The following is a 25,242-nucleotide window of genomic DNA, read 5'->3' as shown; positions in this document are numbered from 1 at the left end:
GGTTGAGGCTAGGCGCGCTTCTCTGGGGCCGGGAACAACGAGTAGGTCTCCCCCCGCAGAGCGTAAAGCCCTGCAGGGCACATAGGGCGATAGGCGGTTCCTCAGGTATGTGGGTCCCAACCCCCGTAAAGCCTTAAAGGTTAAAAACAAAACCTTGAACCGGATCCAGACAGCAATTGGCAACCAGTGCAGCACCAGCTGGATGTGGGCCCTCCAAGGTGTGCCAGTGAGGACCCTTGCAGCTGCATTTTGCACTAGCTGAAGTTTCCGGATCAAGGACAAGGGTAGGCCTGCGTAGAGCGAGTTACAGAAATCTAATCTGGAGGTGACTGTTGCATGGATCACTGTGACCAAGTGGTCAGGGGACAGGTAGGGCGCAAGTAGCCGGGCCTGGCGAAGGTGGAAGAATGCCTGGCCTGCTACTCTCTTGACCTGCGCCTCTGTAGTCAGGGTGGCATTGATGGTCACCCCCAAATTCCTGGCTTGGGGTGCGATGGTGAGTTGCGCTCCCGCCAAGGTGGGTAAACATGCTTCCTGTTCCTGCCCCCTTCTTCCCAGCCACAGGACCTCCGTCTTGGAGGGGTTGAGTTTCAGGCGACTCTGCTCGAACCATTCTGCCACTGCTTCCAAACATCTGGCAAATGGTTCCGGGGGAGAGTTTGGATGGCCATCCATTAGGAGATAGAGCTGGGTGTCATCAGCGTACTGATGGCAAGCCAGTCCACAGCAGAGCGACCAACACCGTCTCCAGATTGCCAGATTGATATGGATCGAGTGCTGAAGTTTCTTCCAAGAAATGCAGAACTTTACTTACATTTGTGTTGGGACTCAGGTATAGGAGATGAGTTGAACCTTCTCTTGGCTTCTGGGACACCATAAACCACTAGGGGTGCACTAACTATAACAGCCCTGTTTTGAATGTTAATTCATTTATTGAAATAATTTCTATTGCACCTTTCCACATAAAAATATTTTGTTGATTCTCCTGGACTCTCTGCCGCTTTCAATACCATTGATCATGATATCCTTATGGATCTCTGTGACACTCTTTCTTCACTCACACAGAGTGCCTACCACCATCTTAAAGCTTTCTCTTTCAAGTTGTGGGTCACACATAGGTCAGTATGTCCTTTCTTGCCTAACCACGTTTCTTGACTCTTTTAAAATATACAGAGAGCCATGACTATTTCTCACCTCATGTCCTGTCACTCACTCCTAGAGACATCCACAGATAGGATAGCCCAGCCCCCTTTAATAGGAAGCCCTCCCTTGCCCAGAGGTATTTCGTTTGAGACTGAAATACTGTTTCCTTCACATGCTGTCATCATTTAGTCTTATCCTATAATATATGTATAGAGGTGTGCACCTCTTTCCTTTAGACACACAGTCCACAGGGTTAAACAAAGTTAACTTTCAGTTATCGTATGAATACAACACTAGGGAAAGTAAGGTATAATGGGGACCTAAGATTTAAGGTACCTTTGATGCCTGCCAGCACTGGTCATAACCCATTTTAAAACATTCCTCTGATAACTGCAATAAAATGTAGAACCGGAATCTCAGCGATTGATTAAGGTCCATGAAGCCTCAGATTCACTAATGTCACTTGCTTTGTGTAAGGTGTGGTCTTTATAACCATGCACTTGATTCAGGTTAGCCGTGTTGTTCTGAAGTAACAGAACAAACTTTGAGTCCAGTAGCTTTGAATAAAACTTTGTTGGTCTTAAAGGTGCCACTAGAAATAAATGTACTTTGTAATTGATCTGCTAGTCATATAATGGATTAATTAATTTAAGATGATGCAACACTTTTAATGAACTTTGTAAAAGCCCTCAGCACTTGGAAAGATAAATAATATGAAGTACCAAGGTGTTTGCCTTACTTTGGAGCTGATTTGGTTGCTTTAGGCTGATCCTGCATTGAACAGGAGGTTGGACTAGATGGACTATAATCCCATGATTCATCAATAGTCCTCAGTTTTCCGTTCTTTCTCAGCTGGCCTAGCATTGAATTGTATGTTCCTGAAGTAGGAAAGTACTACTGGCCAGACTATTTATTAGAAACTAGAAAGGAGAAGTTTTTTAGACTGCATTACAGTATTATTAACAATCTGAAAGCTCTTTTGAGGATAGAAGAAAGAAACCCGAAAGTGGAGGATCAAGATATGTTTCTGCCTATTACTCATCCCATGGTGGCAAGACGCTAATGTCAACATAACTGTGCTCCTCTAGTTTTCTTGCTTTTAAAGTCTACATCTGAATAGGCATTGTTCCGAATTGAATTTCTCACCCCCTTCTGAATTATTAAAAATAGTAATATTTTCAAATGGGATTTGAAGGGGCGGCAGACAGGAGGGCATGAGAGGGTGGCTGTGGCTCCCTGTGGCCCGCAAAGCAGGATAAAGAGAGTGGGAAACTTCCCCCCGGTGGCAGTGCTGCCACGGGAGTTTCCCTTTGGCGCGGCAAACATTCTCGCTGATAAAGGGAGTGGGAAGCTCCCCCCCCGGCAGCGGTGACAGGGCTATGCGGTGCGCAGGGAGGTTGCAAGCTCCTCCCCCCAGTTCCTTCCCAGAAGGAGTTTACCTGCAGGCCACAAAGCCCTGTTGCTGCCTCTCTCCTCAAAGGCGACAATGGAGGCCTCAGCCACAAGGCTTCTAGCAGGCAAGGTGGGAGGGCCAATCAGGGTGGACCTGGACAGACAGGGCCTTGGACAGTCTCCTCCCAGGAGGCTGTTTCCCAAATATATAAGGGAGCGAAATAGTGTTAAGGATGTGATAGACTTTGTTCTAGTATTAATGCTGGTTGAATCTCATAATGTATCCTGACAGACTCAAGCTTTGAAAGCAGCATCTTGTCTTGACTGGGTATTATTTCTCATCACCTTTACTTCCCTAGTGATTATAATCAAATACTAGTTTTGGTGATGTGATCACTTAGGCAAAAGTATAAAATATACCTTTTGTCTTTCTAATCTCTCTAATTTTTTATTTGGTCATAAAATCAGAGGTAGAAGGATACCATGCAATGAATTGCAAATGGATAATATTTGCTGATGGAGAAGGAATTCAGCTCATTGAATAAACTATACATTCTCATCTAGGGAAGCTATTATTTCATTGTTTACTTTCATTTTGTCAAGTTCTGATCATACTTGTCTTAGTACAAACTAAAATGTTTATCCTACATACTGAAATAAAATCCATTGAAGTTATATTGCATAGACAGAGACTAGCGAAGCAAGAATAATTTCTGTAATGCATCCATTGTCTTCTTTTGGAGTCACATTCATATGTGAAAATGGGAGAGTCAGCTTGGTGTAGCGGTTAGGCATGGCAGCCTCTAATTTGTAGTTTTCTCAGAGCTCTCTCAGCCTCACCTACCTCACAGGGTAACTGTTGTAAGGAGAGGAAGGGTAGGTGATTGCAAGCTCTTTGAGACTCCTTTGAGTAGTAAAAAGCTCTTCTTTCTTCTCTACTGAACTTTCTTAATGGATAATGCAGACTTGAAATCAGCCAAGCAATGCTTAACCATGGTTGGTGGATCACCCAAGTGTAGAAAAACCTACTAGTTGTGATTTGTTTATATTCCTCAAACCAGGACCAGAAGTTGGTTTATTAAAACTAACTGTAGTTAACAGTGGGTTTGAGTTATATACAAATGCAAAATCCTGGTTTAATTCTGAGGCACAGAATCTGGGGCCTTGGGTAAAAGTCAAGTATGGGACCCCCTATACCTACTTTATTCTCACCCAGCTCACTCTGAACAAGAATACAGGAAGTTATCAACTTATAAATGGGTTGCATTCAATAAGTTAGGAACGGAGCACATTTTTCCATAGTGATACATGTAATAGGTGGTGGTTAAGTTCCCAGTTTAGCCCTCACATGCTGAAATACTGTATGTTTGCAATAAGAAACTGATGGAACCACCACTGTAATACTGTACAGTCATTATTTAATGATAATAAGATATGCACTAAATAGTTGTACAATAAGACATTCCTTATTTTCTATTTTCTTCAAATGCTGGTGCTACCTTGCTTACAGGAAGTGGGGTTAATTTGAAAAGGCAAATCATGCATGGTGCAGATCATACCCAAGGAAGGTACAGCATGCTCTGCTTGCTGCTAAGAGCCAGCAGGAGTAGGACTGAGTCTGGGAGACAGGCAAGGGTACTGCATAGCACCTGCCCACTGGCCAGTAGCCCCACATCTTGCCTACTTGGTCATATCCAAAAGGAGCTGGTTCCACCATACAGAAGATAACTAATTTATTTGGCATATTGAAAGGACGTGAAAAAGTAAATAAACCCTTTGATGAATTTGGCAATTATTACTAACACCACTCCCATATAGCTGGCTAGGATATTCCCTAGCAGCTGACAAGCTGACATGCGCTCCCCTGATTATGCCATCTAAAGGTAGTGACAGGTCATTCGTCAACTGAGGACACTTCTTAGCACAGCTCAGGAATTCACTGTGCAAGCTCTCACATTGCTTGCTTGTCCCAGGAAATCCAGCTGCATCACTCTTTCTTGCTGTTCTAGGGAGAAGTTTCCCACTTAAGGCGGTGGCGGGGCGGGGGGAGCCTTGGAATGAAATTGGGTAGACTCATGCTTTTTTGTGTTCCAGTGTTTCACACATCAATCATTTTGTTATTAGCCTCACAACAGCACTGTAAGATAGACTAGAATTATTCCCATATTGTGAATGTGTGTGTGGAGGGAGTTGAAACTGGAAAAGAATGGGATGCCTCAGATTCCTCCTAATATTCCTCAGAGCATTTCTGCTTAGAACATGAAAATCATCAGTTTTAAAGGGCTGCATATGCTACAAAATTGTGGGAGCATCCAGGAACTGTAGATTGTAGTAATACTTCAGCACCCCACAAATCTTTGCTTTCAAGCTAAAAAAAGATACAAGGAACATTCTACCCTTTATGGCTGTGAAATTATATTTGAAAGCATGTGGACAATGCCCAGGGAAATTTCAGAAGCCTTGAGGATTTCCAGCGTTTGGAATGTTCCAAGCTCCCCCTTCCAATAGACTACACTGTGTAACAAGCATAGCAAAACAATAAAGATAGTTACAAACCTGAGACTTTCTCAGGCTTGCTCCCCTCCCCCCCTACTCAATGCCCATACATTTCAATAACCATACATTGATAGCTGGCAGCAACAGGTTACAATTGACACCTCGTTGATATTTTACAAATAACAATCTCAAATGACAATGGCAGGAGGCTGACAAACAAACAGATTTACCATATATCAAGTAGGTACAAATGTTTGGTGGGATAATACTATGTGAGGTTTCAGTGTGTATTGCATGGCCGTAGAATGCATGCTTGATGAAAGAAATGCGGCATACTTGCTAGCTGGGAAGGACTTCTTTTCAAGCAGGACTTCTTTTCAAGCCTTTTCTCCTGAATCTACTCATGCTTCATCACACCAATCTCCATGAAACAAATGAACTTCTAGATTTACTTTGTCATTTAAAATGTTTACTGCAGCCTTTCTCAACATTTTTTCCTGCTGAGAAACCCCTGAAACATTCTTCAGGCTTTGAGAAACCCTAGAAATGGAGCGGTCATGCAGAATATGGTTGGGAAGCAACGTTGTGTACACACCTACCAGGGGAGCCTCCTCATCCCACCCCCTCCAGGCCTACATTGGCCACCTGGAGAGAGGGAGGCAGGTTGGCATGATCATATATGGTCATATCACCTGATAAATATTGAACATATTTTTTTAATATAAAAAAATTAATTCCCATCCATTTGGGGAAACCCTCCCAGGGCCATCAAGCAACCCCAGGGTTTCCCAAAACCCTGGTTGAGAAGGCCTGGTTTACAGGCAGGGGTGAGAATGACAGAGGCAATAAAAACCAAGCAGACACTTTACTGTTGGACTAAGAATTGAGTTGAGGCTCAATTAAAAGTATCCCCTTCAAGGTAGTTGGCAGTCTCTTCTAGAGGTGTTTTCTTCTGACCCAGGAAAGTGTTGCCATCAAGCCTCCATTTTTGCTAGCCTGTCTCTTTCCCTCTCTACATTAGCTGTGTAATTGTTTCATGTCTGCTGCTCAAATGGGGCCCACAAAACATAGTTTGCAGCTATTTGCATCACAATGAATAAGACCCAACAGAAAGGTGAGCAGGATCAGGGTATAGGAAGTCTTGCTTTTTTCAAACTCACTGGAAAACAATGACAGAGATACAGATTCATCTAAGTACCCAGGCTTAATGTGACTATTATTCAGGGCCTATTTGCAATTATTCAACAAACATCTTAGCACAAAGGCTATTAACATTCCTCCCTAATAAAGACTCTAATTACATAAGTGCCTTTAACTTATAAGGTTTTCCACTGACATGACTCATGATTCCTTTTGGATCTACTTTCTGTATTAATTTTTTAAAATATATAATTAAGACCATCTTGTCAGACAACGTTTTCTTCCTTTCTTCAACTGCCTCTTTACCCAAATATTTTCCCTCCTTTCCTTAATTAGAGATGTTCCCAGGGACCAAGAATACTAGCTGTAACACCTAGGATTGAAAATCTCCAGGTGGTGCCTAGAAATCTCCTGGAATTACCACTGAACTTTAGGCTACAACAATCAGTTCATCTGGAGAAAATGGCCACTTTGGATAGTAGACTGCATGGCATTTTATACCACTGAAGTCCCTCCCCTCCCCAAACACCAGCTTCCCCAGGCTCCACCCCAAAATCTCCAGCTATTTCCCAACCTGAATCTGGCAACTCCGGCAACACCTTCTACAAATTAGAAATCTCTCTTCTGAACTCATCTGGATCCCACACATTCCATGCCTGGGAAAGAAATGGTTCTTTTGCATGCTGTTCATGCTTGCATGCTGGAATCTCCTCCCAAAGTGCTATTTCTGTTGGCAGCAATCCACAACCTTATGTGTTTCCACAGGTGCTTCTGGTTCCTATCTAATATCACACTTTTGCTAATCTGCTTTATGCCGAAAGAAATATTGTGTGGGTGTGAGGGTATCAATAAGTACTCCCTCCTTACTAATAATATCACACTCCTTCAGCTTCTCTGGATCTTTACTTAGATTTATTTTTTTGCCTCTGACCCCACTAAACTCCCTCTATAATCTACCAATCCCCTCAATTTGGGAAGTTTCAAGGTCCCTATCACAGTCCAGGAATCCCTACCTCTAGGAAGGAAGAGGCAGCAGCCCAATAGCAGAGCTGGGAGGAGAGCCAGTTGGTGTGGCAAAAACAAAAGAGCAGTCCCACCAGTACTAGTTTCCTGTGGAGTGAAGGACTCTTCTGGTGTAAAATCCTACTTCAGAGAAAGATTTGCTTGAAAGTAAGAACAGGACAACAGGACTCCTCTTAAAACTTCCTTGAGATGAAGGGCTTGTATTAAATCTGTGGGTTCAGTAAGACATGGATACTCAGCCCCAACTACCAACAACTTTACTGGCCAGAAATACTGAACACATACTGTGGAACTTACATGTTTACTTGAGCCTCCCACCAAGGCATGTGCTTGGCCATTAAGCAAGGCCCGTAATTGCTTGCCAGTTGAGGTCCGGATCTGGTTCAAGGTTTTGCTTTTAACCTTTAAGGCCCTACACGGTTTGGGACCCACATACTTGAGGGACCACCTATTGCTATGCCCCCCAAAGAACCCTACGCTCTGCAGGTGACAATCTTCTGGTCATTCCCAGCCACAGGGAAGCATGCCTGGCCTTGTCAGTCCTGCCCCCGACCTGGTGGAATAAGCTCCCGGGTGAGCTGTGGGCCCTGCGGGAACTTTTGGTGTTCTGCAGGGCCTGCAAAATGGAGCTCTTCCGCCAGGTCTATGGTTGAGGCTAGGGACAGTGAGGAAGATCAATGCCCCCTCCGGTGTTAAACAGCAACCTGTGCTATTTTGACCCTCCTTCCTCCCCTTTCAGAGCTAGGGATTGGGTGGGAGGTGGTCTTTTGCCATGTTGTCTGTTTCAGTGTGATTTTGTGTCCATTTTAATAGGGTTTTTAACAGGATCTTTTATTGGACGTTGCAGCTCTTTTATTGGACGTTGGGAGTGGCAGGGAATTATTATTATTATTATTAGTAGTAGTAGTAGTAGTAGTAGTAGTAAATCTGTTTCATGATTGGCTAAGAGCCCAGGGAAGGTGAATCCCAAGAGAAGACTCAGGAGCCCAGCCTCAGGTCCAAGCTCAAAATCTCTTACAAAATCTCTTGAAATCACCTTCCCCATCTTAAGTTTGAACATAGCAGATGGCATATAGAGTTGCGTATGGAGGGGTGCTCCTTGATTGGGGGCAACTGAGCAGTTACACTGTCCCATGTATCAGTGGCCTCTGACATTGGTGGCTCTGGGGCTGGGTTGACAATGAGGACTGGTGATGTTTTGGTTGCATCAGGTCAGTGGCACTAATGGAAAGAATGCCCGTCCTGAGATGTGACCTGATAGGTGGCTGGACCAGTATCTGCTGTTGGGATCCAGTTGGGTCCTTTGCTGCAGTTCTGGATTCACCGAGGGTCATCTGGTGTAAAAGAGCTTAGTGTTGCAGGAGCCTCCCAAACTTGAGATTGACATGTCATGATGTCGGGGTGTCATTGATCTTGGAGAGTTGGTGTGCTGGACCCTGGTGACATGGATGCCTAATCGGCTGAACCAATTGAGGCCCAGGAAACTGGAGCTGTGGCTGGCAACTATTACTATCAATCAATCTTTATTTTACAGTCATTCAGGCCAACATTCAAATGAGAGCTGCGGGCCCTGCGGGATCTTCCATCGTTCCGCAGGGCCTGCAAGACGGAGCTCTTCCGCCAGGTTTATGGTTGAGGCCAAGGCTAACACCTATGCCCCCCCCGGGATCTGGGATTGGGATTGGGACTAGGAACCATCAGGATCCTCTCTCCACCTGCCAGTAGTGGGAGGGGGAAGTTGATTAGCCGATCTTGCCATGCTAGTTAGTTAACTAATAATGTTGAAACTTAGTTGTTGTTTTAATGGATTTAAATGGGGTTTTAAGATGTTGTAACCCTCCACGAGCCTCAAGGGAGTGGCGGGGAATAAATCGAATAATAATAATAATAATAATAATAATAATAATAATAACAACAACAACAACAACAACAACAACAACAATAATAATAATAATACACTTGTAATTAAAAACTGAAGCAATTCAAAAAGATAGAAAACCATAATAATAGTATAAAAGATTTAAAAGTCTGACATCACAAGAACTTTAGTGTGTTAAAATCAATATTTAAAATATACTTTAAAATACAATGACAATTGATTCTTTATAGCATTTGACTCATCTTAAATCAAACAGAAACTTTCTGATCCACATACATAGTATGCAATTTCATGGTGGCAGTGCAAAATTTAGCTGTGTAAATTTGTCTGTTTTCATCTTGAAGCAGCATCTTGATTTTCTCCTTTTGGGAAGTTCTTGGGTAGTTCAAAATTGGCTGAATATAATTGCATCTAATGGTATTATAAGGCAACTATTACTAGCAGAAGTGTGCTGAAGAATGGCTTGAATCGCACCCTGAAGTCCCCAACAGGCACCTTCTTCCCTTGTAAGTCCATTAGGAGCAGTTTAGGAGGCCCTCCCCCCACCACCTTCACATGATTTCACAACTGTTTAAGAGTCTCTTGTGAGATTATGGAGAGCACCCCCTGGATCTGGACTGCAACCTTGTTTTCTGTCTGGGATGACAACTGCACATTCTGGATTGTCCCCACGGGCGAAGCTGCTATCCCATGGATGGTGTTTGATGCTGAGCAGCATGGAGAATCATCTTGCCTCTTCCTATCTGCATGCCTCATTTGTGGGGGTCTGGCTGATCCATATTGCAACAGGTGCAGACATTGTGCCTGTCTTTCCAATGCATAACATTATGCATGTTATTGGACACAGCAGGACTCTGCCCCCCCCCCCCAGCCGCTGAATATGGATGGTGACATATGATCTTTGTCTCATCTGTTTTTGTCCTGAATGCCTTTGCAGAATGAGCAGTTGAAAGTTAACAAATGGCATTGTGCTCTTTTCTGTCAGGCAATTGTTCATAATCCAGTATTAAGCTGAAATGTTGGTGGCGCAACTCTTTCTGTCAAACTGCGCCACACAGATTTTATTCTCAGAAGCAGCTCTTACAGCTAGGTCTGCAACAGGCTCCACAATAACAAGGGATCTGCTTGAGTCACACTGCAGTGTTTCCCCCACAGGCCATTTGCTTGAAGCAGAATTAACAGGAATACATGGCAATGCTTGCTATCTGTGCCAACATTTATAATAGAGGGAAATGCTTCGGGGTTTAGGGAACTCAGTGTCAGGTTTGTTTGTTTTTTAAATATATAATACTGTGATTCGGCTATCTTTAATTTGGAAAAGTTTAATGATTGTTGAAAAGGTAGCCTTGTAGCCATCACTTTTTGTTCACTGGTTCTTTGTTGTGGTTGTACATTACTGCCATAGTTTGTCACGCTTTGTTTGTAAGCATGTGCATATTAAAATGTTTACTATAAATCATAATTTGCATTCCCAAGACAACAGTTCTAATTGCCTTTCAATTGCCTCACAGTAAGTGAATGATAAGTAAATCCCCTGCTGTTTTAAAACTGCAGCAAGAGGCTTAGATCCTGAAGAAAACCTCTACTGACAAAAGGGATTTCCATCACTGGAGTGGGACTTCTTCCCACCTTTTGCTGCACCCCAAAATAATCCCTCAAAACCTAGTTCCTGAGGGACATGGGGGAGAGTCTGAGGTATGCATTGGGAGGTAGGTATCAACAAAAATTGTACCCCCCGCCATTCATCCATGGACCTTTCCCATTGGCTTCAAGCCAGAGATTGTCCAAGACATTGATGTAGGGAACAACTTGAGAGCCAGTTTGGTATAGTTGTTAGGAGTGCGGACTTCTAATCTGGCATGCCAGGTTCGATTCTGCGCTCCCCCACATGCAACCAGCTGGGTGACCTTGGGCTCGCCACGGCACTGATAAAACTGTTCTGACCGAGCAGTGATATCAAGGCTCTCTCAGCCTCACCCACCTCACAGGGTGTCTGTTGTGGGGAGAGGAAAGGGAAGGCGAATGTAAGCCGCTCTGAGCCTCCTTCGGGTAGGGAAAAGCGGCATATAAGAACCAACTCTTCTTCTCCTTCTTCTTGTTGAAAATCTCATAGGGGCCCACTCACAGGAAAGCAATAACAGGACAGCAGCTCTCTGCAACAGAAAACTCTCACCATGGTGTTAAATGTATAGTAACAGACAATTTACTGCCATTTAATGATATACTAAAATGGCCATTGTGCTGTAAAGGTCCTGGAGGCAGACCTGAACTCCTCCCACTATGCTTCCCTTCAACATTCTACCTCCCCTCCCAAAAGGTGATTGGCTGCTAGAGCAGTACTCCCATAGGCTCAAATGAATTACTGTTTTCCTCTTCGGGAGCATCCATCACAAATGCCTGATTCTGAATCAGACCTCTGGTCCATCAAAGGGAGTCTTGTATACTGGCAGCAGCTCTTTAGGGCAGGGGTCATCAACCCCCGGTCCGTGGCCTGGTGGCGGGCCGCAAAGGCCACGGTACCGGGCCGCCACCAGCCACGCCTGCCTTCCCCCGCCGGCAGCAAGAAGGAAGGGAAGAGGCAGGCGCAGCCGCCGGCATGGCGGTGATGCAAACGCGCATGTGCACTGTTGCCGCGCATGCACGTTAGCGCCCCTAGTGGCGAAAACACGCACGTGCAGTTGCTGCGCATGTGCGTTAGCGCCACCTGGTGGCGAAAACACGCATGCACGGCAATTGCGCGTGCGTGTTTTCGCAGCACCCGGGCCGTCGGCTCTTCCCTCACTCCGGAGGCAGTCCCTGACCTGAGAAAGGTTGGGGACCGCTACTTTAGGGTCTTTTGTATCACCTACCATCTGATCTTTTAACTGGAGATTGAACCTGGAACCTTCTGCATGTCAAGCAAATGCTCTATCCCCAAATCACAGTACTGGTATTGGTCTTCTTACGGAAAAAAAGACCAGAATCTATTTTTGCTGGTCTTTTTTCTTTAAAGAGCTATGGCAGCATGGGAAGGCTGGTTTTGATTTGCAAAGCTCTTTAGAAGTGGGGTGCAAAGTGTTACGCCTGCTTTCATCTTCCTTCCTGGCTCAAATCAGGGCCCTCGGCTTAAAAGAAGCTTTAAAAGGCTTTGCACAAATCCTATCAGTATCTCATCTCTTTTGAGCTCAAGTGCTGTTGGATTGTTCTTGTATCTAGTTTCCCATGATCTTTCTCAACATTCTTCAATTAACAAAGACAGCCAGTTTCATATTGATCTGGGCCATTATGACTGGATTCCCAACAATTTCCTCATGACTTGGTTTGATTTTGCTGTTCAGTGAACCCAGCACACAGATCTACTACAATCAATGCCACCACATTCGGTTGATGGCTGGAGATTTCCTGAGATTACAATTGATCTCCAGAGAAAAATTCACCTAGAGAAAACGGTAATTTTGAAAGATGGATTTTATGGCATTATACTAGCTTCAAAGCCCATTCCTAAGAACGGGCCTTGAAAGGGCCCCCGGCCCCCGGCCAGGCAGCTTAAGGTGGCTTTGGGCCACAGATCGCAGCCAGATCAAATGGGGCGGGTGGGGGCTGGGCAACTCGTTAGCAGGGCTGAGACAGAGCTCCTTAGCAGGCAGTCAGCAGGGCCAGCCTAGAAGGCCAGGAGGGCCTCGTTAGCAGCCCCTCCACCATGACCCTTTGCCCAGGGCCCTCTCCCTTTACCTGCTGCTGTCTCCAGGCACTGAGGCATCTGAGAGCAAAGAGACTAGAGTCCATGGATGGAGGGCGGGAGCTGCGGGGCAGGGCCAATCAGGACAAAGCTGGCTGCACCCTGATTGGCCCTATTCTAACTTGGACAGCCGGATACGTCCCACCCCCTAGGCTGTTTCATAAATATATAGAGGAACAACAACGGATAAGGATGCCCCATTAAAATCCCTCTTCTGGCTCCACCCCCAAATCTCCAGGTATTTCCCAGCCCAGAGCTGGTAACCCCCATTCCGAGATTAACTGAAGGAAGTTCTCTCCAAGATATACAGCAATGCCAAGGAGCTAAATCATAATGACAAATCAATTCAACTGAATAATAGGATTGTTATGTGTATTTGTGTTAAGTGCTGTCAAGTCACTTCCAGCTTATGGCTGCCCTATGCATTAATGTCGTCCAAAACATCCCATTGTTAACAGCCATTCACAGGTCTTGCAAACTGAGGGGTATGGTTTCCTTGATGAAGTCAGTCTGCCTCATCCTCTTTTCCTGTTGCCTTCAATTTTTCCTAAAGTTATTGTCTTTTCTAGTGACTCTTGTCATAATGTGATCTAAGTATGATAGTCTCAATTTAGTCATTGTAGCTTCTATGGAGAGCTTGGACTTGATCTAGAACATTAATTTGTCTTTTTGGCAGTCCACAATATCCATAAAACTCTTTTCCAACCCCACATTTCAAAGGAACCTACTTTATTTCTGTCAGCTTACTTCATTTTCCAGCTTTCACACTCATACATAGTAATGGGGAATATTATTTTATTTTATTTTATTTAGATTTCTATACCACCCATTTCTTTGCAGCTCTGGGCAGTTTCCACTGAACATTATATAACTTACATGGAACAATATATAGACTGTAACATCAACAACTTTCAAATAAGGCATCAAAAGATTACAAAACCACATTTATAATATATAAATAACAATTAACTGTAACATTGGGGGTGGTTCTTTCAGTCATGGAGGCTCAGCAGGTGTTCTAAGTCGGTCGGCCTCAAGCAAATGCCTGGTGGAAGAGCTCCCTCTTGCAGGCCCTGCGGAACTGTGGACGTTCGGGCAGGGCTCTGATCTCCTCAGGGAGCTGGTTCCACCAGGTGGGGGCCAGGACCAAGAAGGCTCTGGCCCTTGTTGAGGACCGATCCGCAGCCAGTTGGAGGTGGCGGAGCGTAGGACTATTTTAGGGGTATAGGCAGGGAGGTGGTCTCTCAAATACACTGGGCCCAAACCACGTATGGCCTTAAAGGTGATTACCAGAACCTTAAGCTTGATCCGGAATTCAACTGGGAGCCAGCCAAGTTGTTGAAGTACCAACCAGATGTGGGACCGCCATAATGTTTTAGTGAGAATCCTGGCCGCAGCATTCTGCACCAATTGTAGTTTCCGGATCAAGGATAAGGGTAGGCCTGCATAGAGCGAGTTGAAGAAGTCCAGCCTATAGGTGACTGTTGCGTGGATCACTGTGGCTAGGTGCTCTGGGTCCAGGTAGGGCACTAGTAGCTTGGCTTGGCGGAGGTGGTAGAATGCCAGCCGCGCTACCTTTGTGACCTGGGCTTCCATTGTAAGGGAAGCATCTAGGGTCACGCTTGTTTGTTTATTTATAGCATCCTCCCTGAAGGCTCAGGGTGGCTTACATGAAACGGGAACAATACAATTAACTTAGTTTAAAGTGATATGGTAACAACGGTAATAGTAACAACAAGATAAATATGGTAATAAACATTGTAGAACAGTAGAATACTAGAACATTGATTAACTTGTTCTGAGGCCCAGTGGTTTGGGCAGATCTGTAATGATTGTCGGAGGGAGGCTTGGGGGGCCAGTGGGAAGTGGTGGTTTGGATTGACTGGGGGGTAAATGGTAATGACTGGGGAATGCACTGGCAAACTACCCCGTATTGAGTCTGCCAAGAAAACGCTAGAGGGCGTCACCCCAAGGGTCCGACATGACCCGGTGCTTGCACAAGGGATACCTTTACCTTTTACAACCAAATGCCTGGTGGAGGAGCTCCCTTTTGCAGGCCCTGAGGAACTTTTCCAGTTCCGTCAGGGCCCTGATCTCCTCTGGGAGCTCGTTCTACCAGGTGGGGGCCAGGATGGAGAAAGCTCTGGCCCTGGTTGAGGTCAAGCGGGCTTACTTTGTGCCAGGGATCACTAGGAGGTTGAAGGTGGTACAGCACAAGGCTCTTTGAGGGGTGTAGGCAGAGGTGATCCCTTAGGTATACAATAGCTTGAATTAACTTGATCTTGGTCACCAGCTAGACATCCTTACTTATAAGGATCTTTTCTAGCTCCTTCATGTCTACCTTTCCCAGCTGCTGGCAGAACTGCACCCATTTTTTATAACTGGACACATTTCTGTGCATACATGAAGACCTGGTGGTTGGCAAACTCCAGGGTTCAGCTTTACAAAGCATGGGAAGAAAGAGTTTGAAACATAGGCCTTTGATTGCACTCAGCAGTTCTAGAAGACAGATTCCAGAACTGGAGCTAAAGGAATAAGCAGTCTGGGAAAGAGAAACATTTGCAGGAGAAAAGCAGGTATAGGAGAGATAATCACCTTTCCCTTAACTTACTTAAGGAGCTCTTCTGTAAAACTGTTACCTTGCAGCTGTTGGTTTTGAAATAAATGTTCACAAATAAGCTATATACTTCCACCCTCAGAATGTGGAAATACATAAATGCAAGAATATCTGAAAACAGGCTATGAACATTTAAGAAATACTGCAGGAATTTTATCAACACTAAAGTTTTCTCTTACTTTTTCACACTCATATTTTTCTGTTTCTTTTCATGAGCCAATTGAAATGATAAGGTAAGCAGGATACAACAAAGCATCTACTTTTGGAGTGGAGACTTAATGCAGGAAACATTCTCATTTTGTTTTACACATGAAACTATTTATATGCTTCTCCTGACCTCTTGCTGCTCTCTCAATATGCATGCTTGACCTGTAGTCTTAGCCTTCACAAGCAAATCCCTGAGTTAGACCTAAATCCAGAAATAATCATCCATTGCTTTTTTCCCCTTTCAAAATCATTGGAAGAATGTCTGTTTCATATGAAAGCCCCAAAGCAGTGGTCCCCAACCTTTCTGAGGTTGGGGACCGGCAGGGCATCGGGGCGCGGCCCGCGCCCGCGCAGCCCGCGCCCACGCATCGGCCGCGCCCACAAGCCGCGCCCGCACATTGGGCCGCACCCGCGGGCCATGCCCGCGCATCAGGCCGCACCTGCAGGCCACACCCGCGCATTGGGCCGCACCCGCGGGCCACACCCACACATCGGCCGCGCCTGCGAGCCGCGCCCGCACATCGGGCCGCACCCGCGGGCCACACCCACACATCGGCCGCGCCTGCGAGCCGCGCCCGCACATCGGGCCGCACCCGCGGGCCACACCCACACATCGGGCCGCCCTGATTCCCTCTCCCCGCCCTCCCGCAGTAAGAAGCTTCCCGGGCCGCAAGCTTGCGGCCTGGGAAGTTTTTTACTGCGGGGGGGGCGGGGAGAGGGTGCCGCGGCCCGGCGCCATGGCCTTCGCGGCCCGGCACCGGGCCGTGGCCCGCAGGTTGGGGACCACTGCCCCAAAGGATATGAAAGTCTAGGTGTCAAGATATCCATTCTCAAGGACAACTGTAAATAAGTATCCAAGCCTATGGCTAATATTATTTAGTAGCTTTTTATCCCATCCTTCCTCTGAGGAGACTAGGGCAGAGTCTGCACTTACTTTGTTTATTCCATTGTCAATCCTGTTGAATTCAGATCGCTTTGAACTCGAGTCTTCCTCTCCCCCCCCCTCCCCATTGAAACAGGAAAGTCTTCTGCACGTGGTTAGGGAGGCTCCGAAGAGGGGGGGGCAAATGGAGACTCTTTCTCTGTTTCCTTGAAGGGGGGGAGAGGATACAAGAAGTCAGAGGAGGGAGGAAAAAATCCTTTCTTTTCTTGAAAGGGGGGGGGGAGGATCGAAGAAGGCAGGAAAAAAAATCCAAGACCAACAGAAGTTGAGAGAATTTAGGGGCTTCTCCTTTAAGGCAAGTTTGTCACATGACCACCTGTAGCCAATCACGGGTCCTCTACCACGGAGGAGAGCCCAGATTCAAAACAAACAGGATTGAAAGCAGTCTACGATATCGCACAATAAAGGTAGGGTCACTCCGGATCAATCCTTCTTGCTGCAGAAGGAAATTTTAAATCGCCCCAAATCCAAACGGAAATCGCATTCTGTGTAGAGGGCAGGGACTGAATCGACCTGGGGTTGGAATAAAAGTGCAGTTTACACCTAGGATAGCATATATGAGTTCTCCTTTCCTCCATTTTATCTTCATAACAGTCCTGTGAGTTTAGACTGAAAGAGAAGAGTTGGCCCAAGGTCACTGACTAAGTTTCATGGCAAATAGGAACTTGAACCCAGGTCTCCCAGGTTCTAGTCCACTGGTCTAAATACTACATCACAAGGGCTGTTACACGATTCTTATAGGTAAACACCTCTCCTAGATACACATTGAAAATCTGTAATGGCTGGCATCATCACCTGAGTTAGGAGACTTTTTGTTGAGTGATTCTGGGACCTTGCTTGTTATATCACTGATTTGTCTAGTTGATATAAAAGGTTCCACAAATACATTTGCCAGACCTTTGCTGGTGATTGAGAATTTCACTCTCTCTCCTAGGCAGAGTCTGCACTTACTTTTTTTATTCCATTGTCAATCCTGTTGAATTCAGATCGCTTTGAACTCGAGTCTTCCTCTTCCCCCCCTCCCCATTGAAACAGGAAATTCTTCTGCACGTGGTTAGGGAGGCTCGGAAGAGGGGGGGGCAAATGGAGACTCTTTCTCTGTTTCCTTGAAGGGGGGGGGAGGATCCAAGAAGTCAGTGGAGGGAGGAAAAAATCCTTTCTTTTCTTGAAAAGGGGGGGAACGAAGAAGGCACACAAAAAAATCCAAGGCCAACAGAAGTTGAGAGAACTTAGGGGCTTCTCCTTTAAGGCAGGCTTGTCACATGACCACATGTAGCCAATCACGGGTCCTCTACCGCGGAGGAGAGCCCAGATTCAAAACAATGCGATTTTCTGAATATATTCAGGATTTTCAGCACTCCAAGATAAAGCACAATAAAGGTAGAGTGACTCTGGATCAATCCTTCTTGCTTCAGAAGGAAAATTAAAATCGCCCCAAATCCAAACAGAAATCGCATTCTGTGTAGAGGGCAGGGACTGAATCGATCTGGGGTTGGAATAAAAGCCCCGTGCAGTTTACACCCTAGACTAGGTGTTTCTCCTACCTGCAGGAGTGAAGATATATCTAATGTTATGGTGAGATTGTGCATGTTGATTCTGCATCAGAGAGAATTTGTGAGGGTGGAATCTCTCACTCCAGGCTGTGGGAAAGACATATGATTGTTTTGTAGATATAATGCTTTCTCTTGTCTGATTCTCTCATCCATCTGAACATTCAGTTCATATTATAAAACCTCATCCTTGCTGAACTGTCCACGCTGCGAGCAGTGTCTTTATCATATGTTTAACATGTAGGGCCAGCTTCCCTACTGGGGAAAAGCTGAGCAGAATTTTCAATTGACTGTAGTGCTTATATTTGAAGAAACAAACTCAGACTAGAATGTCTGATGTCTAAATGTGTGCGTTATCCCAGTATTATCATATAAATGCACTGCAGATATTTGGTTCCACAATCTGTCCCTTAGATAAATTTACCGTGTTAGTTATTCGCTGATGCAAAGTTTTTGAAAGGTCACATAAATTTTTAAGGTGATATTTTAAAACACCATGTTGTTTGACGTATTCAGCAAGCATTCAGGCAAAACTAATACAGCTGCTAATGTTCTTCTGTGTTTTCCTCCTGAGTCATGCACAAGCAGACAAAGTAACTAGTTCACCAGCTGCATGATTCATAGTTTTGTTCAATTTTATCTCATCATTCCAGTAAGCATGACTGGCTTTTATTTGGTAAATGACAAGATTTTAATGTTGATTAAATGCTTTCTATACAGATATACGGATGGAATGTGTAGCACTGTTGATTGATGGAGGAGATTAAAGAGGGGGCTGAAAGATGGTAGCGTGGAACACACAGCTTGGAGGAGGCGTGGGAAATGGACGGCAGTAGAGGACAGCAGCATCTGCAATAGGGGGGCAGGGAAAGAAGGCGTGATCCTGTGCAGGCTTGGAAGTAACAACAACAACAACAAAAAACAGGACCAGTGGCTGAAACATGATGACTGCGGGGGGGGGGGGGGGCGAGGAGAGGGAGTGCGGCCCGGCACCGGGCCGCGGCCTGCAGGTTGGGGACCACTGCTTTACATAACATTCCCAATAAATGGAATTCTAGGTCAGCAGACTGCCTTCAATCATAACTGCAAATAAGGGGAGGAAGAGGGAAGGACTGTGTGTGCCTGACAATAAGTCAAGTTCATGCATATCACAAGCAAACTCTGGTTGATTTGTTAGCCATGAATACAGCTGCTTGTCTGTTCTTGTTGGAACTTCTCAAACTTCTAACAGCTGAGGCACACTTAGGCCAAACTTTTCATTACACCTGTGATGTGTAGATTTGTGATCAAACATCCTCACTTATTAAAGCTGTCAAATCATATGTGGAGACAAAATATATTGGGACCAGGGCATTAGAATTAACACCTCTTCCTGCCCTGTTTCCCCAGCTGACCATCCACACTCCAACTCTTACTAGTTGTGTTCTAAGATACAGAATGATGCAGTAAGAGAACCAGCCTTTGTTCTCACCATGGTTAATAGCAGAAGGGGCCATTTGATTGCAGAAACAGTGCAAGGGACTCCCACAGCAGTATGATCCAGATCCAATGAGGAGGCTGAATCCATTAAAAATGGAGAGCTCTGAGCAGACGTTGTGCACAGATTTTCCACATTATTCTGGTCTGATTCAGATACAGGTGTACACTTAGGAAGCCCTGGACGTCCAGTTAGCTTTCCTATATCAGATCATTAATCTCCTGGCAAAAGGTACACCTCAACAACATTTTGGTTTGTTTGGTGTATAGTACATAAGTGAAAATGTTACCAGAGAACATAAGAAATAGGAATTACAAGTTTCTCATACCTTTGGTTTATCTGTTGGCCCTCAACCAGTACTGTATCTTTATTTCTGTATTTAGTAATTTTCTTGCCATTTTCAGATGCTTTTCAAACCTGAGTCTAGGCACATATCTACTGACATTATTTATACTATTTCTAATCTACAGAAGACCTTAGTCTAGGAGTCTGTGTTGGTCTGCAGTAGAGCAGCTAGATTTGAGTCCAGTAGCATCTTAGAAACCAACAAGACTTTCAGGGTATGAGTTTTCAAGAGTCCACACTACCTTTGTCAGGTATGTAGTCTCACCTTTCTTAATTGTTCCTCTCCGAGGCTCTATTGTTCTGGGTTTCTAGATGCCCTGTTTGGCATATTTATTTGAGAAACAAGGCCAGCCCTGATTCTGGCTAGCAAAAACATCCTTCATGTTTTTAATCAAGGATCAGAAACTGGTCCCCAATATGGTTTGGCCCTTGCTTTCTGTATTAAAAATAGAAAGCACAGTATACACTAAACAACTTTATGCTTATAGTGTATAGGAGTTTATGCAGAAGTCCAGCAGTGAGCTTCTTGTAACACTGAGTAATTATGTTCTCTCTCTCTCTCTTTGCATTAGTGGAGGAGATTGATTCTTCCAGTCACACCGGATGCAGAGATTCTATAAGCATAAGCCAGCTGGTTTGGCATTGCCCTCTTCCAATGAATTATGCAGGGATGCTGTGGACAGTTTCATTTTTGAATGGGTACTTCAGTTGCATGAGATTTTAATCTCTTTCATATCACATACAATGTTGAAATTACTACAGTAGGTAGTAGTGCACAATTGCCTGATTACTAATATTCTTTATTGAGGAAAAACATTTTTCAGCTGATGCTATGATTGCAGAAGTCACACTATATATAATCATAGAAAAAATTACAGACTCATAGGGCATTTGCACACGTCAGCAAAAATAGCATTACACCAGGTGAATGGCATAGCGTTAAATATTATCGTGCCTCCTGGCCCCTCCTCACCTTTTTGCTGTCTCAGTCTTGTCTGCTGTCTTTTCATGCTTCTCACCCTCCATAACTGCTGCTGGGAATGGCAGAAGAGAGCAACACGCTTTATATGCAACTCTCTTCAGCCTGTCAGTCAAGCCAGGCAGCTAATCCCCTTTCTCCATGTTTTAAAGGTTCCACGATGCCCGCTATTTTTTTCCACTCTTACTTCTTCGTTTAAACATCTATGCATCTAATCATAATAAGCAATCCTTGCTGCTACTTGTTCATGGTGGCAAAGCAGCAGGCCACTTAGAAACTGTGCAAATAAAACACTTTTATTACCTTAAAAGATAAGCCAGTCACTTGAGAAATTAAAAGTATCTTAGTAATGAGTATGTGCCTGTTAAAAATGAGTCTATCTGATTTGGAAGGGTACCAACTATTAAGATTGCTAAGAGGTTTGTTAATTTCTTAAGGGTACTGAAGCTCTTTGGCTTGGAAAGACAATAAGGGCAGTCTTTTTGATTGTCCAGTTGCCCTTCAGCCAAAGTACACTTACATATGAAAATAACTTATTTTCCTCACAATCATATTCTTGGTGGCAGCAGACTTCTCTTCAATTGGGGAATGAAATATAAACTGGATGTTTCTTTGCTGCTTTCATGTTTTCTGGAAGTCAAATCCTGAATCTCCCCCAACTCTCTTGGAACTAACTTGCAAAAGCATATTTTAGAATCTACTGGAGAACTGTGTGAAGGCATACTGGATGCTGTTGAAAGACTAGGCCTTTTTCATAGCCCCTTGTTCAAAATTCAAGCAATGATTCAGGCTGAGACCCATGAGAGAAAACTGAAGTATTCTGCTCCCTCAAAAATCAAAATCAAGCTTACAAAGTGGGCCTACACATTCCATCTTGTTAACGTAACAATTTGTCTGTTTGATTGGATCTGATATATCTACAGAGTACTAGAATTAATTGACAATTATACCTGAGTGATTGAATCATCTGGTCAGTAGCACCAGTGGTTAGTTAGGATACATCATTAGGCCTACATTTGATTGGTCAGCCAGAATCATGCCAGCACAGGTTATAGAATCATAGAGTTGGAAGGTTCCTCTAGGGTCATCTCGTCCAACCCCCTGCACAATGCAGGAACTCAGGACTACCTGCCCACTCACAGTGACCCCTATTCATTCATTTGTTCATTTGTTCATTCATTCATTCATATTTGCTTTTATTGACTGCCACTCAATCATTCATTCATATTTGCTTTTATTGACTGCCACTCCCGGAGCCTGCCGGCTCATGGCGGTTTACAGTAAAATAATAAAAAAACACATTTAATACGAGATATAAATACTGACAGCAAAATCCAGTCTATATCCTCTCCTGTAACTTGAAACTTGCCTTGTAAATATGCCACCTTGCAGGGTTGACTTTCTTTGCTCTTAGATCCAGGAGGGCTAGAGGTTGGGCCCCTTGGACTCTGTCTGTCTGGAGGCTGGTAGCAGGGCTGCCATGGGGTATGAGGACTCACACTTCAGCACTTGGGTTTTCTTTGCCTAGCCTGTCTCCTAAGTGTGGCATGGGTTTTAAGACAACATTTACAAATGCTATACAACTAAATACACTTTTTAGCTTTTCTCCATTTGGAGAGGAAGAGAGGCAGCCAAGCAAGACAGGCTCCACAAATATACTGTAGCTGCAAGTCAGGTACTGGGACAGTAGTGAAGCTGACCATTCCTGTTATCATTTTGTTCCATGTTTATTATTCCCATGGCATCATGAGTTAGTCTAGGTAGTGTGATCTGTCTACCACTGAATTTGAAATTACTGAAAATACACTCTTATACCTACCTGTTAAAAGGTGAAATGTCAGAAAGACCTGAACAGCATGAACCAGGCTATCAAGCAGAAGAACCTCAACACATCTTGCAAAGCAAAAGCTGGGGCTGGGGAAGTGAACTGGCTATTATTACCTGGTTGTTTTGAAACAGTAGGCTAAAGGGACTATCAGGTGTGTGTGTGTGCGCGCGCGCGCGCGCGTGCGGGGGGGATCCTTCTGCTTCATTCTCCTGACAACGACCCCCCTTGCAGAGGTCTGCCAAGCACAAAGCCCTGTGAGTCAACAGGGGCTTCTGCCCTCGTTGCTTTGCGGCTTTCTGACTTCCGGCTGTCATCATCTCTTGCCTCCATCACGCGCACCCCTTGATCCTCGAATTCAGTTCGGCTATTAGGGGACTCACCCCCACCCCCATCGGTTGCCGGGTCACCCACTTTCCTTGACGGTGCGGAAAAGCCCCGCTGAGCTCCTGCACTATTCCACAAACCGACGGTGAGGGGAGGGGCCTGTGGGGTGACGTTTCGTTTGCAGCAAGTAGAGGAGAGCGTGCGAGATGGGAGGAGGGGGCGGCGGCGAAAAGCTGCAGCGGCTGCAGCGGGAGAGGCTGGGCGAAGTGAGAGCCGGGCTGGCCGCCAACGCGGGGTGCTCTTACGGGGCGAGGGAGCTGCGCGCTCGTCTGCCACCGGCTTCAGGATGTAGGCGATCGGCGGAAGGGCTCTTGCTGGCAGAAGGGCTCATCATGAAGAAACACTCGGCCAGGGTAGCCCCTCTCAGCGCGTGCAACAGCCCAGTCCTGACTCTGACCAAAGTGGAAGGTAACCGTGCGTGCCGACCGAGCAGGACAGCCCTGCCACGGCCCGGGCCGAAGGCGGCCGAGACGCCGGCTGTGGGGGAATGCGCGGCTGGCTGGCGGCTGGCTGGCTGGCTGGCTGGCTTGCATGCATGCGGCAGTCTCGCCGGCTCTCCTGGCGAAGGACAGGGAGGGAGGAGGGGGCTCGCCGTGATGCTATGCCTGACTGACTCCCTTCGCCGACAAGGCAATGCGGGCATTCCCATCCGGTGGCCGAAAGTCACCTTTCCAGGCGAGCGGGGACTGGGGCGCTCCTCGCCCTCGCCGACGCCCGGTGAAGTTTTCTTTTGGCGCACAGGAAAGAGGAGCGGGTAGGATCTCGCTGCGTCGGGACCGGGGGAGAACCGCTCCCGCGGCCCCCAGGAAAACGGGGAGGGCTCTGCTCTGGGGCTCGGGTGGGAGTAGTTTGGCGGGTGTCCATTTTGAGGGGGAAGGCAAGGCGGCCCCCCTTTAGCCCACTCACTTCTCTGTTGCTGTCTTTGGGGCTAGGCCGGTGCTGTGGCTGTTAGAGGTGGGCACGAGAGACTTCTGGAAACACTTGGGGGCTGCCCTGCCGCTAGCGCTGCTCAAATAAATCCCTGCCGCAGTTCGAAAAGGACAGCTCCCGAGCCCCTTGGAGCCTGAGAAGTTAGTGCTACGCCAAAGGACGCGGCTTGATGGAGCGTGGTCTGCGGAGGGCTCTCGCTCCTGGCCGAGGGGTTCTTCTTCTTGCCTCTGCCCTAGGTCCCCCCTGAGCGAGATGCCCCCGGTCCCGGTGGATGGAAGTTGGCTGCCTCAGACCGGGGAAACGGCTGTGCCCTGAAACAGCTGGCTGCCTAGGCAGGGAAACAGGCTGCGGTGCCTACAAAGAATCCCTGAAATGACTGGAGCAGGGAAGTTTGCAGGTGCTTGTCTCGGAAAGACAGGCTGCTTTGGAGTCTGGGGGGAGGTAGGCTGGAGAAAGTGCTAGTGTAGAGGAAGGGGTGGGGGGAGATAGCCCAAAGCTTTCATAAAGACAAAAGTGCAAAGGGAAAATGTAACAGTTGTGATTGAAACTTAATTGGGAGATTGGATAATTACTGGAGCATATTTAGGAGCTAGAAATTGGAAAAGATGGAGAGAGTATCTGTGAAAAAGGATGGAAAAATTAGATCCAAAAGGTCATAAACTGAAGGTGCCTCTTAGACTCCACCCTGCATCTTAAAAGGAACACAGATCATTCTACCATTTTAAGTCCATGGGCTTAAGATGTCATGTACAGTGTCTTAAAAACTGGGGCATCGCCAGGGTACCTTGTCCTATTTTTGTCTGAAAATGTTCAATGGACAGAATTTCTAACCTCCCCCAGCAAATTGACTTAGTTTGTCAGTTGCTTGTACAGTGATATGTTTCCCCCTTTATTTTGTAGCAAGGATAATATGATTAGAAAGAATGCAAAAAGGTGGTGAATTGCAGAGGAAGGAAAAAAGTAGTGGGGTTGGAAAACTAAACCATGATTCAGTTAAAGATAAGAGAAAAATAGAGAGAATGGAGAAAATAAAATGATAGTAAAAAAAACTGAGATAGTGAAAAGAATGTATGGTAGAAAGGTTAAAGCAAACTTTCTCAACCAGGGGGTTGGCTCTAGAAGGGTTTCTTGATGGCTCTGGAAGGTTTCCTGAATGGGTGGGAGTTACTTAATTTTTATATATTTTTAATG

The 25,242-nt window shown here is 45.6% G+C and overlaps 1 protein-coding gene across 6 annotated transcripts in view; it reads left to right on the top strand.

Annotated features, from left to right (window-relative positions):
- The window catches only part of SLC35F3 (solute carrier family 35 member F3), a 160,923-nt gene that overhangs the window by 79,859 nt on the left and 55,822 nt on the right, over positions 1 to 25,242 (top strand). The window contains exon 1 of one of the 6 annotated variants that reach the window (XM_077346068.1): positions 20,610 to 20,629. The exons of 2 other annotated variants lie outside the window; for them this stretch is intronic. In XM_077346068.1, the coding sequence (XP_077202183.1) occupies positions 20,626 to 20,629 (4 nt within the window). In that variant the 5' untranslated portion in view covers positions 20,610 to 20,625. Of the gene's footprint in view, positions 1 to 20,609; positions 20,630 to 23,096; positions 23,207 to 23,275; positions 23,530 to 23,661; positions 23,876 to 25,242 lie in introns of those variants that run through there. 3 more of the 6 variants (XM_077346077.1, XM_077346051.1, XM_077346061.1) reach the window with 3 other exon arrangements.

The sequence above is a fragment of the Paroedura picta genome, chromosome 1 (assembly GCF_049243985.1).
Source record: "Paroedura picta isolate Pp20150507F chromosome 1, Ppicta_v3.0, whole genome shotgun sequence".
NCBI lineage: Eukaryota > Metazoa > Chordata > Lepidosauria > Squamata > Gekkonidae > Paroedura > Paroedura picta.
Note: the sequence above shows the minus strand (reverse complement) of the source record. Positions and strands in the feature narration are given on the sequence as shown.